The sequence below is a fragment of the Varroa destructor genome, unplaced genomic scaffold (assembly GCF_002443255.2).
Source record: "Varroa destructor unplaced genomic scaffold, Vdes_3.0 BEIS01000004.1, whole genome shotgun sequence".
In the NCBI taxonomy this organism is placed as follows: domain Eukaryota; kingdom Metazoa; phylum Arthropoda; class Arachnida; order Mesostigmata; family Varroidae; genus Varroa; species Varroa destructor.
In genome coordinates, this window is record NW_019211457.1 from 18,150,364 (window position 1) to 18,163,365 (window position 13,002).

A 13,002-nucleotide genomic window follows, 5' to 3' on the forward strand; every position below is an offset into this window, starting at 1 on the left:
TACTTGCGTGTGTGTAGCATTTCGTTTAGTCTGAACCTGCGCATGACCCCTAACATACTGCCCACTTTGGAAACGCTCGGCAGTGTGCGGATGTTGAGTGTCTGTCTGTTCGTCTGTGCATGTGTATGCAGAGGTGTTCCGTTATAGTTGTTGCACTAACGAACTGTAGAAATGTGGGCAAAAAACGCTCGGGAGGGTGGCGCAAGATACAGCTCATAGCGTCCATACGAACACGCGTTCACTGCAGTATTCGGCGGAGCAAAACGTCGACAATAAACAACCTTCTGGACGAGTGGTGGGGGTAGACTGGCTTAGCTGGGAGCATCGCTGTGACACAAGGCGAAAAGACAGTTAACAATAACATTACGTTGTACGAGGCATATTCTTCTAGGCAGAATTCTGATGATGACCGCAATTTCGTTGGTTAGCTATCAAGTGTGCTTATGAAAACACTGCAACGTTGGATTTCATGCGGAGAAACGTGGAAATGAGTTAGGCTGATTTTTTTGTGCTACGTTCTCAGCTGAAACTTCATGGATGAGTATTTTCTGTATTTGTTATTCGTGCTGATATGCTTGTTGTTAATTGCTGTTGCTTGTGTTGCAATTATAAAGAAGTTGAAGTAGAATTGAAGGTGTTGTGTATGTCACCATAACGCATTTTACAGACGAATGTACACATCTATCTTGACCTCTAATAAAAGATACAGTAAGAGTTGAAGTTAGTTGGCTTCAGAGACACACTTGACAAAGCATTTTTCACACTGACTCGGGCGAAGATACACTGATAGTGCGCGTCAGACCTTATCTGAAGCAGCTAAATTTTGGGAAATAAATGAGTCGTTATAATGTACATAATAAAATGAAGGTCACATTCATCGTGCAATACCAGCTACTCAGGGCTATTTTTGTTAAGAATGATTATGAAAGCGCTCATATATATATATATATATATATATATATATATATATGAGCGCTTACACTGTCAGATTCAAATAAATGATTATGATTACCATGGACAAATAATATTATAGGTAATAAAAAAAGCACATAGGATGCCAAGACAAGATGGACGCGTGTGCGGTGCGGAAGTACATCAGGACAGACAACGAACCGGATATATATAATCGATTGAATGTAAAACATCGATTCAAAATGGCGGTAAAATCCAAGTATGTGTTTCGAGATTCAACTGTATTTCGAAATGTGGAGCTTAAAATCTCACACTATCCATAATATGACCTTTCCAAGCAGAATACAGGCATGCTTCGGAGAGACTTGTCGTTCTGAACAGTCTATCAGCCGTTATAATATAATTTTCATTTTCGCACATAATATTTATTCCTACCAGCAAATACTTTCATATCAAAAAAGGAAAATAAATCAGTCTGGATATTTCAACGGAATAAGTGAGGTGATGTGATGACCTGCCATGAAGCGAACCGAAAGCAAATTTGCCTATGGCGCAATGCAGAATGACAGTATGAGGAAAAGGAAATAGACTGGCTGAATCATTAACCCGATTTCTGTATTATGCAATCCAGGGTCCTGTATAAATCTGGCGGATGTCGTTCCCAATGATCAGGAAAACTATTAAACTCAACTTTCATTACGGAACTGTTTCGAGGCCACAACATCGACCATTAGCCGAGTAGAGAAAAATAGAAAAAGGCCTATCAACCTTTAGCTGCTTGGTGCAGGAAGGCAGAGAAAAACGATTCACTTTCGTATCAAGTTTGAAAATGCGGGTTTTCTCTTTGCTCTACAAAACACGTGAAACACTACAGTAGTTTGCAACTGTCCGCCATTTCGCATTCATATATGTGTATATATATATATAAGCCCGAGCAGACATCACTGTCCAACAACGACAGCAAGCCCTTTAGATGTAAACAATGCTCTGGGTTACAATTAGTTATTTAAAAAAATGAATTATTTACGTAACAAAAACAATTGGATGGAATCGCTAGTGTTGTTCTTTTTTAATTATTTTTTTCATCTTGTGTTTGAACTCGCATTTACAGAAGTCGCTCTATCTTCTGTAATTGTGTTACATTTCTTATAATCTGCAATGGTACCCTATGATACGCGCTTCGCAGAAGAACATAACTAGCAAGGGGTATCGTGCGTTTGTCTTTGAAGCTATCGCGAACCGCACGTTGCTTCGTAAAGATACCGTTATCCATTGAACTTCGATTTAGATCTATAACTGAGCGCAAAACATTCTGACGAACCCGTTGTTGTATCCGCTGAATAAGCCATTAGCATTCCATAGCAAGTATGTCCTAATCTACCGTGTCTCATTTTACGACTCTTCATAATCCTTACTTTGCCAGTAATTACCGATTAAAAGAAGAGGGCCAGTTTTCGTTTTCATTTACATCCATCTTCCTCTCGTATTAGATTTACCCTCATGATAGGGCAGTATGTAACGTGTTTGCTTGATAAAATTAGAGATATATAGTGGTGTATGTTTGAATCCGAGCGTAAATACTGTTTGTTTCGTGATGGAAGCCAGTCATCTGAGGTAATGCATAATACATTAGGTACTGCACATAAAACAAGATATATCTGCATGCAGATAAGATATATTTGTTGCGTTTGCGAGCTAGGACAGCCTACCCAATTTGTTGGAAATTAATGTCCCGTACTATCGTTGAGCATTGCTTCAGGCGCGTAGTTGCTTCCACCACGGAACGAACTGTGCCTATGTTCAGTTTCGAACCTACGGCACCATGTGCCTTTCGTCTTACTAACCAAACGTGTTATTTACTGTGACATCACGAAAATACCCAATTTGTTTACTGATGCAATATACTCGCATCGATAATTCGGTATCACTCTGCGGCAATGTGTCTGTGCGAGTGTTTACATTTCGATAATGCTATCTGATAGAGAACTTAGCGGAGGCGGTCTTTCTGAATACGGTCAGCGCAGATCAAGATGAAGGTACCCGCCTTAACTTTTTCGTCGCCTATGCAACTACGCCTGTCTATTTAGCTGTGCCCGGGTCTTTCTCGGTGATCATCAATGGGATAAGTACCTCGACGGGATCGACTGCTTGTTCCGTTCAGCATCGAGGCTCTGATGAGCGTGTTCACCTTTCCTCTTTTGGGCGCTATACTAGCCGCTGCGAGTGTAGGGGCAGCTGGTCGTGGCCTCGCCACAGTGAGCCGGTCGTCGACGAGACACTAGTATAAAGAAAAAGAGGAAAGAAACAAAACTTGAAAGGTGGAAAGAGACCTGCAGGCTCAGTGCGATGAAGATTTCGGGTTAACTCGTGAGCCGATGGCAATGGGTGCTTGAACACATCAAAGCTACGCTGTGATGATTATCACCGTTTAGTCAACAGAGGAACGTGATAATCATGATAGTGGAATCGTCACTAGTAGTTTAGCTTACAGCTCGCTCAAAGCCTAAACGTGCCCACCAATGAGTGCTATGCCCATCGATAAATTTATGTCAATCGTTTCTTTGTCTAATCGAACAAAGCTTGTGCGCTAAACACATAATTTCAACACGTGTCTGTTTGTACAAAAATAACTTTAAATCTACTTAGTTCAAACCTTACTTGTGCCGCCGAATTCTTCGCTTTTGCCCCGTTCAAATATTTTGTATTTTTTTTTTCTTATAGTTGTCGTGCGTCTCAAATCATTGAACACGTCAAGAATACTATTAAATGAGGATATCAATTCCTTGGCCAATACAGCCCGTCAACCCGTAACAGGAAAGATAATAGGGATGGCTTTTGGACGACAAGATAAAAGTGAAGAGTTTCCTGTCATAGGAACAACTGCTGTAGGCTATAATAAGCACACGCGACAAAAGGGCGCGGATTCTAGACGGGATTTCTGATATATTATACCGAACAAAAGTAAAAAAGGTTGACAAAAAAAATATAAATTTGTCACATGAACTACATGTTACAGTATTAGAATACAGAACGGACACAACTCAGTTAACATACAATAAGGAAAAATAAATCGTAAGCAATTGGGTTCGAATGCCCCCGCGCTAGTGTAGTAGCAACATGTTTGAATTCTGAACTTTAGAGCACATAATGTGGGTTCGACTGCAAACGTGGGCACAGTTCTTTTCCTGCTGGAAACGGGCAGCCGTCTAGGGAAACACACGACTAAGGTTGTATCAGACGTAAAACGTAAAGATGTTCCATCTTTATTAAGTTCTAACGCCGAACACCTAATCGCTTAACATCAACGTGAAGAGAGTTTATCTAGTTTACTTGTAGGTGTAATCTTGCAAATAATTTTATAGTAGATACCGATAGACAGACGCATGTAAATATCTTCAAATTTTTACCAGTGAAGGGCAGAGCTCGCATGACGAACTTTGATGTCGCAATAATCCAACGCAATAGTGGATCTGGTTATAATCGCATTTTGCGTCTTCAACAACGAAGTCCGAATGATAGAAAACTAGATTAGTACACGTAGAGACTATGAAAGCTTGCTCTGACGTCAAAACATTGTTTTCAAAGGTAGTATTACTGTCAATTGTCGTCTTTACGGCTTTTACGGGTGCAGCTTACGCCAAAAGCGTGAGTGAAGATATCGCGTCGAAGATTATCAATGGTTTTGGAAAACTTCAACAGCAGCAACAACAACAACATGGGACCCTGGATCAGATGAAAGATGTCGTTGCTGATAAGCCGCTTGCGCTACTTGCGTATTCTGAAGTTAACGCTGTAAGTTGTTCGTCGATAAAGTTCATATCGCAGTGTATAGTCCTTGCGCGTACAGCTGTAGTCGTTTTCAATGAATAAATTGCCACCAAAAAAATGCTAATACGGCTAAGCAAGGTTTACTTGCTCAAATGCCTTTAGTATAAGATTTTAGGTAATTCTACGGTATCTGCCTCGATGGGCGAAAGTGCTAAGGACGAACTAGGCACTGTTTGCTTTTTAAAACGGATTGCTGGGCTTCTTCAAGCATTTCGATAATCTGCGCATAAAATTACGTTAAAGTTCTTTGATTTCTTTCGTAGAGTTTTGCTGAAAGGGGTCGGGCCGAGCAAAGTCTACGAGAAGTACTTATCTATTATGATTTACTGTATGATGCTAACATGAGCGAGCGTCACTTTTAGTCACCTTTAGCTATCCTCAGAAGGAGAATAAAGAACTGAATTTTTAATGAGATGTAGAATTAGAACCGAATTTTGATGTAAAGAATCAGAAGATAATCTGGGATGATGGTAATCGTGAATCAAAGGTTGAACTCATCAACTTTTGGTATCAAAACGGTTTTCAGGATCCACTATTTTCGATAGCATCGTACACTGCGCTGTAGGAATAGTGCATCCATCCTTCAGGATTTATTGACTCGAACAATTAGTTGTTTGGCGGTCGCAATAGTGGTGTACCAGGCGTAAGCTGCGGTAAGACCGCGCTGTCTCATAAGTACTACTCATAAGAAGGCCAACTTAACAGACCATCTAAAACGTCGTATGTTCGCTGTTTGGGTCAAAGAGCAGCTAAAATATAACTTCAAAATTAAATTTATATTTGACTGGCTCAGAGAAAACAAAATTGTTCTATATGAAGGACGAGGTCACGCATGGCATTTATGAACGACATTTTGTGCAGCTGGGACAACTGTACATTGCAGGCCGTGACCTGGAGGTATCCGTTGCTTTACTTAACCGTTCAGGGTTTTTATTGTACATATTTGGCAAAAGATTTTCTGTGGCCAAAACTCGACGAATTTGGCTCCGACCATACGTGGTTTCGACGAGACGACGCTATTTGCGCACGTTGAAAAAGAAACAGGGTTAACGCACGATTTACCGCGAAGCACCCATACAATGGTCGCTCCATTGGTCATAATGGCCGTTATTTGATTTTTTTCTGTAGTGTCTCGAATGCAGAGATCAGTCTAGTAAATACATTTACAATTTATTCTAAATACAGTAATATTAGCGTAAACAAATGATAACACGTCAACATTTAGAGATTGCGCGCGATCATATAAACAAAAAATGATCAAAACCTACATACATATCAAGCTTCGATTATCACGGCTGCGTGGTATAAATCATACCGTTACCGTTCTGCGAGATAATTTCAGTTGTGCCGACTCAATAAATTGGTACCATTTATCAAAGTTGAAAATTGATGCATCGGAAACGGATAATTAATCGGACTAATCATGAGTTTACGTACGTGTCTCTGATGTATAGCTTGGATAAAATCTGCAATTCGGAATTATTCTTATAGTGTGAATAGGCGGTCCAATCTTGGGCTATAGGTTCTTGCAAGCCTCCTCGGTCTTTAATTCGAAATTGTGCTAGGACTATCTGCCTTCTAATCCTGCACGAATAGTATAGAAAGCGAATAAAAAATAGCCCGAGCGTGAATTATAAACTTCAATAGCACCATTTTCTTCTATAATTTGCTAGGTTCCACTTAATCTCTATCTTGCGAGCGAAGTAAAACTATATGTATGTATATATATATATATACCATAAAGCGATACAAATTCAATTGTATCGCTTTATGGTATATATATATATATCGTACGCTTATCATAAGACGAACGCATTTATAAGTCGACATACACATATACACGAGGTCTAATAGTTCCAAATATCTGTCCAATACGTATTTAGTGTATCATTACAATAGCATCTTCACAGGTTTGCGTGTTAGTTGGTTTTCTTAGAACTGTTTCGATATCTTTTTTAATTGGCCTCGTTACCATGTTCAGCTCATTTCACACCATGTCATTAAGGCAAGAGGGCAGCCGAGAAAACGCGTATGTAACTCATCACATGGTAGCACGACCGAAGGCTTATTTCGAGTAAATAATCTACACGCACGTTTCTTAACTTAAGCGCATCATTCATGCCGTTCATTTTTAGATGCATAGTCTTTGTTAGCTTAGCGTTTTGTGCACGTGCTGTTATTTTTTTCTGCTTTATTTCACGATCTTTAATAACGCTAGCGCGGAGCCTACATGCGAAACAGGACCAAGTATGAGAAATTCGATGACGACGACGACAATGACGACTTAGACGGGTCGACCACCGCCGGACCTCGCCTTCTAAACGCCGCCGTCCTCCTCAATGTTCTTCTAAAAAACAACGGCTCCGAAGAGCATCTGCGAAAAATCTACGCCAGCAATGCTGAGGTGAGTGTTTGAGTTTATCAGTCTTTCTGATCCGAACGATGGTACAGGGGTAGCGTGTTTGCTAGATCCGGCACCTACCATAACAATGAAATTCGGACTAAATTTGTCGAACGATCATCCAAGTGCTATTACACGCCTACGGTAATACGAATATACCTATATGCATACATACATATCTATAGGTACATCTACATCACGCATATGGAAAAGTGTGAGATTTAGCGAGGTTGTTAGGTTTAAAAGCAGAAGTTGACTATCTATTTCTTGTAGTATATTGTGAAGCGTGTCTTTCCATATGATGTCTTCAACTTATCATGGATAAGCTGGTTATAATAAATTCATAAATTAACGTAGCTACATTACAACAGTTAATAAATACAGTATCGAACTTGTAGCTAGTATTATTTGCAATTTTTACTCTGAGATGTCTTTATTAAAATACAAAATGCGAAATATTCATTACGTTGCTTATATCTTGTTGGGTTTCACTGAAAAATGTCTGCTTGGCGCACAAAAGCCGTATCGAGCTTTTTGAAGACGATAACAGGCGATTTTCTAGAGGTCCGGCTCACTCGGTCCTCCATAAAGTATATTTTGAAAAATATGTAATTGAAGAAGTGTTCGTACACACACTTAGAGGATATATATACTCAAGGATATATTTTTATGGGAATAAAATGTATGAGGTCACGTTGGGCACATTGGCATTAATCACGCTTCTTTTTATTGCTAATCTTCGGGTGTATGTCACACGTATAATATTAGGTTCGGGCAAGGTGTTTTCACATTGACTCAGCATGGCATACTTGCATGATGACGTGTAACCATCGATGCGAATCTTGATTCCGTTGACACACCTAGTGACGACACAATGACTTTATCCTAATGTTGAAAAGTAATGGAACTGCAGCAGGATGAGTAATGAGCTGCTAAACAGCCCTCCACGGGAAAGATGTTTCTTGGATCTGTGAAGTTGCTTTCACTTTTATGTTTAACTTACAAGATTTGCCCTCAGAAAGTGTTTACTCTTCTTAGATAAGTGGTTGGAGCACTTTTCTTCATTGGAACCACAGCACCTTTCATTGCGACAAGTTTTTAGTCGCTTATGAAACAAACGCGGAGGTAATTCCTTTCAATAACCACTGTATTTGTGGCGTATTTTCTTCGATAACTTCGGTAGGTAACGAAACATTCTTGCATCGTATAGTCCACCGCGAATCTGCCTGTGGCCTTCGGTACGTGTCCCGGTAGTAACGCGTGAAAATCTTTTCAACTACGAAATTTTTGTTTGAAACATTAATTCTCCAAACACGCAATAAAGAAAGTAATGAGAACGGGTGAGCAAACACGTATTAAATAAGTCCCGACGAAATTGGCGTCACACATCATTCCTACGCTTGTGGTGTACTACTTCCCGTTTTCGATTTTCGCAGATTGTGGCGCTGCAAACATATGACGGGGATCTGCTTTGGATCGAGGCGCGTTTTGCCAATGACACCAAGAAAAAGGGCTCGTTAACATCACGACAGGTATTACGGCGGTGGAGGCTGGATGAAAGGATTGAAGTGTTTGTCCCAACTGTGCTGGCTATGTTGCCCCTCGTCGGATTCTGGTTGGGGGTTCTAGCCCAGCGATAATGATGTGCACGAAGCAGGGACGCCTAAATCGACGTGATCGTGAAACAAATGAAGGGCAGTGCAAAGAACCGCTGTGTTTAGCTGATGTCAGGGAACAAGTTAAATAACAGGCTTAAACGACGGCTAGGGTAGCGAAGAGGACAAATTGTCACGCAGGTCTTTACAATATATAGAGATGTGCATCGAGATAAGGTTCACAATATATACGTTATGTTAATAAAGACGTGGACTATGCAATAGGTTTTGGTGTAGTGTTCTAGAAAACTTTTCCTTCGCTTACGTGGGTTTGCTGCGTAATAGATAGGATTTCGTCCACTAGAGTTGGTCAGTGTGCTAACATGGCGCAGACCTTAAATGTAATAAGCGCAGTGTATACTCTTTATCAGCAGGTGGTCCGTAAGTGAAGCTTCCACCTTCAATGCATCAACTATTGTACCGTAGCAGTAAATAATTACCTGGCTGTTTTGCGTTGCCTCTGCAGACAGCTTGAATCGGGTTAATATGGTCGGATCGAGTGCGTACCGCTATATCATAAAAAAAATAGCTATTTTTTCGGAAACAGTAAGGTGTTGTTTTTTTCCGTGAACCGGTACCACAATGACGATACAACCGATCTCAAAGCCAAAAGTGTGCGCTTGTTTCTGCTGTTAGATCCCTTATCTTCCTAATGATTTTTCAGACAAACTCGATTCAGTAGATTTTCAAACTATCCTCGTGCTGCCATAACCTCCAAGAGCCCAAGTGATCTTAAAACGCTCAGTCGTTTACTTTCGTTATTTTTTTTTAATTTGTCCACAACCTTTTGCTATTGAAATGGATAGGTCTTGTCCGTCGGCCGCCACTTAGTAACTTTAAACATTTATTTCACATTTAATGTTCGCACATATAAACATAAAATTTTTAATATTAGGCGGCACTTATATCGTTGTTGCGCACCTGAATATTGCCAGAATAAAAACTACTGTTAAGGTCAAAAATCTTATATTTGCAGGACTTTTAGGCCTGCTTTTTAGTTAAACTTCTTAGCTAGTAGATTGTCTAAACGGAAGGCAACATAACCGAAAAAATTTCAAGATCTTATTGTTTCGGCTAACAGATGCTATATGATAAGTTTCATTGCCATAATAAAAATATGGTGTGTAGGCACCGCGATGGTGATAACCGTATTGACCTCACGCTGTAGCTAAAGTTATTATTGTCACCAAATTTGTTGTATTTTAGCTAATGTTAGGCTGTTGCTTATTATTTCGCTTTAGGTTGCGGTCTCATACCACCTTATAATGGAAGGTTATCGTAGAACTAGCATGTTGGAAACGAGGCTGTCATCTATCGAAGGTCTACAGTGCTGAGGTTCTCGAAACCCCATTCGCAAAGGTCGTTTTCATTCACTGGAACAAAGCACGGTTTCGCGTTGAAGCTGTCCTTAGAGTTTAGACGAACGGGGAGCTGAGTGGTTAATGTGCATGTCTTCCATGCTAATTACGAGCCTGTGGCCGTGAACAATTTAACTGTCAGGGATAGCAAGTTATTACTATAGCATATGGTTCCCATATGGTTTCATAAATCTATTGAAGAAACCCAGAGTAGACCGGTAAGGCTTACCTCGGCAAACCTTCTCGTGGGAAGAAGTCTTTAATGCGGCCATATTGAAGACATGATTTTGAATACTTGTCCATAAAGTAAAGATAACCGAAGGAAATTAAAGGCAGAAAAATGTTTAACGTTGGTTCGCAACCATAATCTTTTTGTTAGCTTAAACTAGGGTGTATTTCAGGAGCTGAAATCCGTGGTTGCTGACTTTCCAGCTGTAACAGCCCAAGCGATCGTACCGCCTATACCTCTAATTAGGTAATATTCGCCACATCTCAATATATATGCCATTTCAGATCAACAGTATCTGTTCCCGGTATTAACATATGGATACTAACATCGAACTAAACAGCTGTTATTTTTGGGATGTTCGAGAACCTTAGTATAGCTAGCAAGACCCAAGTTTCGAAAAGCCAATATTTTATCTAAAAGAAATGCGGCTTTCGATGCATAGAACTGTCCGCTTCCGGTCTAGCGTGGCTGAGGATGCACCTCCAAGAAAGTCATACAAGCTCACGTTAAATTTAATCCAGCATATAACAGACCGCCGTCGGTTCCTTGAAAAAGATCGAACTTTGATGGGAAATTTTGTCGGGCTATCCAAACTAGGCGAAACGGGTTAATGAGAAACTTTTGTTAGATGAGTCGCATAATCCTCTCTTTAGGCAGTGCTTCCAGCAAAGTTTTCTGTATTCAGATAGTACTAATAAAGATTGCAACAATATGACTATATCGTACAGAGCCTAGAACTCCCTGTATGAAAAAAACCACCAAAGTGTTTATATCACATGAAGTGATGCCAAGGAGGACGGTGGAACTGCTTCCATATTTAGGAAATTGACACAGAATAACTTCCGCACTTTTCTTGATCCAGAAACGCTCATCATAGCTTTCTGGAAACAATTATGGACTAATACGAATATTTTTTAATTGCAGTCACCGGCTATTTTTTCCGCGGCCGGGCAGGGAAAAGATTTTTTTGATATGCCAGAAGTCTCCGCTTGACTGCTTTCCGCGTCGTTACCACTATCTCGCGTGAGGCGTGCACTATACTTCAATATATATATATATACGTTACGTATCTAAAACAAATATAACGCCGCTAAGAAACGCAACAGCCAATTTGTTGCTACATAGTGTGACTGATACAGCAGTTGTTCTGGAAAGGGGACCATACAGGCAAGCTATAGCCAGGCAATTGATTTGAAAGCATTGTCTCGAAAAAACTGTGCGCAACTTAAATCTCCTGAGTCTCTCACTGTCGCTGGGCTTTAAACTTATGAACTTGTTACCGTACAAAAAAGAAGCTGAGCGTTAAACTTTTACCCCTTAACACAACTTCACACAACATTTGAGCTGTAGTTCTTAAAGTCTAAAGTTTCTAAAGAGCTAAAGTTTCGAATCAGATACAGTCAAAACGCCGTGAATTTTCGTATGTCCATGTACTTTTAGCTTAATTTATTAAGTGCAATGTTGCAGAGGTAACGTATTTCTAGAATAGTCTTATTTTAGGGTATAAGAAATACTTAAACTTGCAGCTTCTGAGTTGGATGAGAGCAAGACTACGGAAATAGCGTGATTTTCTATTGTTCACATCAGCGCCGACTCCAGCTTTGTCAACGCCTACTTTTAAGACCGTAGTAGTGGTAGTATTTTGTTTATCATTTCTGAACCATATCAGAGAGTAAAGTGACTGGGTTCAAAGACAAATTTTCTTTAACATATTTAACGCCTGCGGGTAAACTACTTCTTGGATTCTTGATAATTTTTACGGCCTCATGATTAACTAATTAGGCCTTTGACCTTTCAAAGGACATTTGTCCTTTGTCCTGAAGTGAGCAACTAAAATTATAAACACGACGAAAATTTCTTTTTGCATGGAGTCACATTGGATAGCATGTACAGAAGACCATCTTTCTGTGACCGTTCGACTTCGATTCGAATTTGTGGCACTCCTTTGCTGTTATAAATTATATCGAAATGTGGGCTCTTTTCATTTATAGATGCACATTTTTGCAACATAACAAAAAAAAAACCGAGAATAGAACGTGTCAGTGAGTTGCGAGAATAGTCACATTGCTACAATAGCCTTTTCTATTAGATCCGTATTATAAACATTAGATATCATCGTTTACAAAATCGTTCATCGATATCAGAAATATAAAAATGACCTCATGTATACAAAGCATTACACTGGCAAATAGAGTATGCAATCCTCCTATGTTAATTTTAACCTTTTATCTATTGCATACCTAAAACGACGAGTAATGTGTTCATCATGAATGCACTTTTAAAAAATGTCCTGTTTCCTTTAACACAAATACTTCGAATAGATGCTACCGTAATATATACACCCGAACACCTTAAGGAAAAAACATTCTGTATTTACGCAAGAGATAGCTTTTTCACTTCGCAAATTCGTTTTTTTTTAAAAAACATGTGATGTTGGCGGGACTTTTACATATATATATATATAATATGGAGATACATGTGCAATGTTTATACCCTTCACACACCAAAATCGAACGAAAGGTCGGACAAAAAAGCAAACGTCCGCTCAGTATTCCAATCAATAAAGTAATACACATTATGACAATTGTCTTTTTTGTGTGACTCTGACTGTGGGATTAG

General features: G+C 39.6%; 1 protein-coding gene across 3 annotated transcripts; it reads left to right on the plus strand.

Moving 5' to 3' along the window:
- Positions 1-145: 145 nt before the first annotated feature.
- On the plus strand, positions 146-9,020 carry LOC111248903 (uncharacterized). 3 transcript variants are annotated; one of them, XM_086987955.1, is made up of 6 exons: positions 146-550; positions 1,034-1,171; positions 1,544-2,526; positions 4,498-4,704; positions 6,959-7,144; positions 8,578-9,020. In XM_086987955.1, the coding sequence occupies exons 3-6, from the start codon at positions 2,470-2,472 to the stop codon at positions 8,779-8,781; spliced, it is 654 nt and encodes a 217-aa protein (XP_086844081.1). In that variant the 5' UTR covers positions 146-550; positions 1,034-1,171; positions 1,544-2,469; the 3' UTR covers positions 8,782-9,020. The 3 variants fall into 3 exon arrangements, with proteins under 3 accessions (XP_086844081.1, XP_086844082.1, XP_022657732.2); XM_086987956.1 differs by having other exon boundaries at positions 146-491; XM_022801997.2 differs by lacking the exons at positions 1,034-1,171; positions 1,544-2,526 and having other exon boundaries at positions 232-491; positions 4,544-4,704.
- The last annotated feature ends 3,982 nt before the right edge of the window (positions 9,021-13,002 follow it).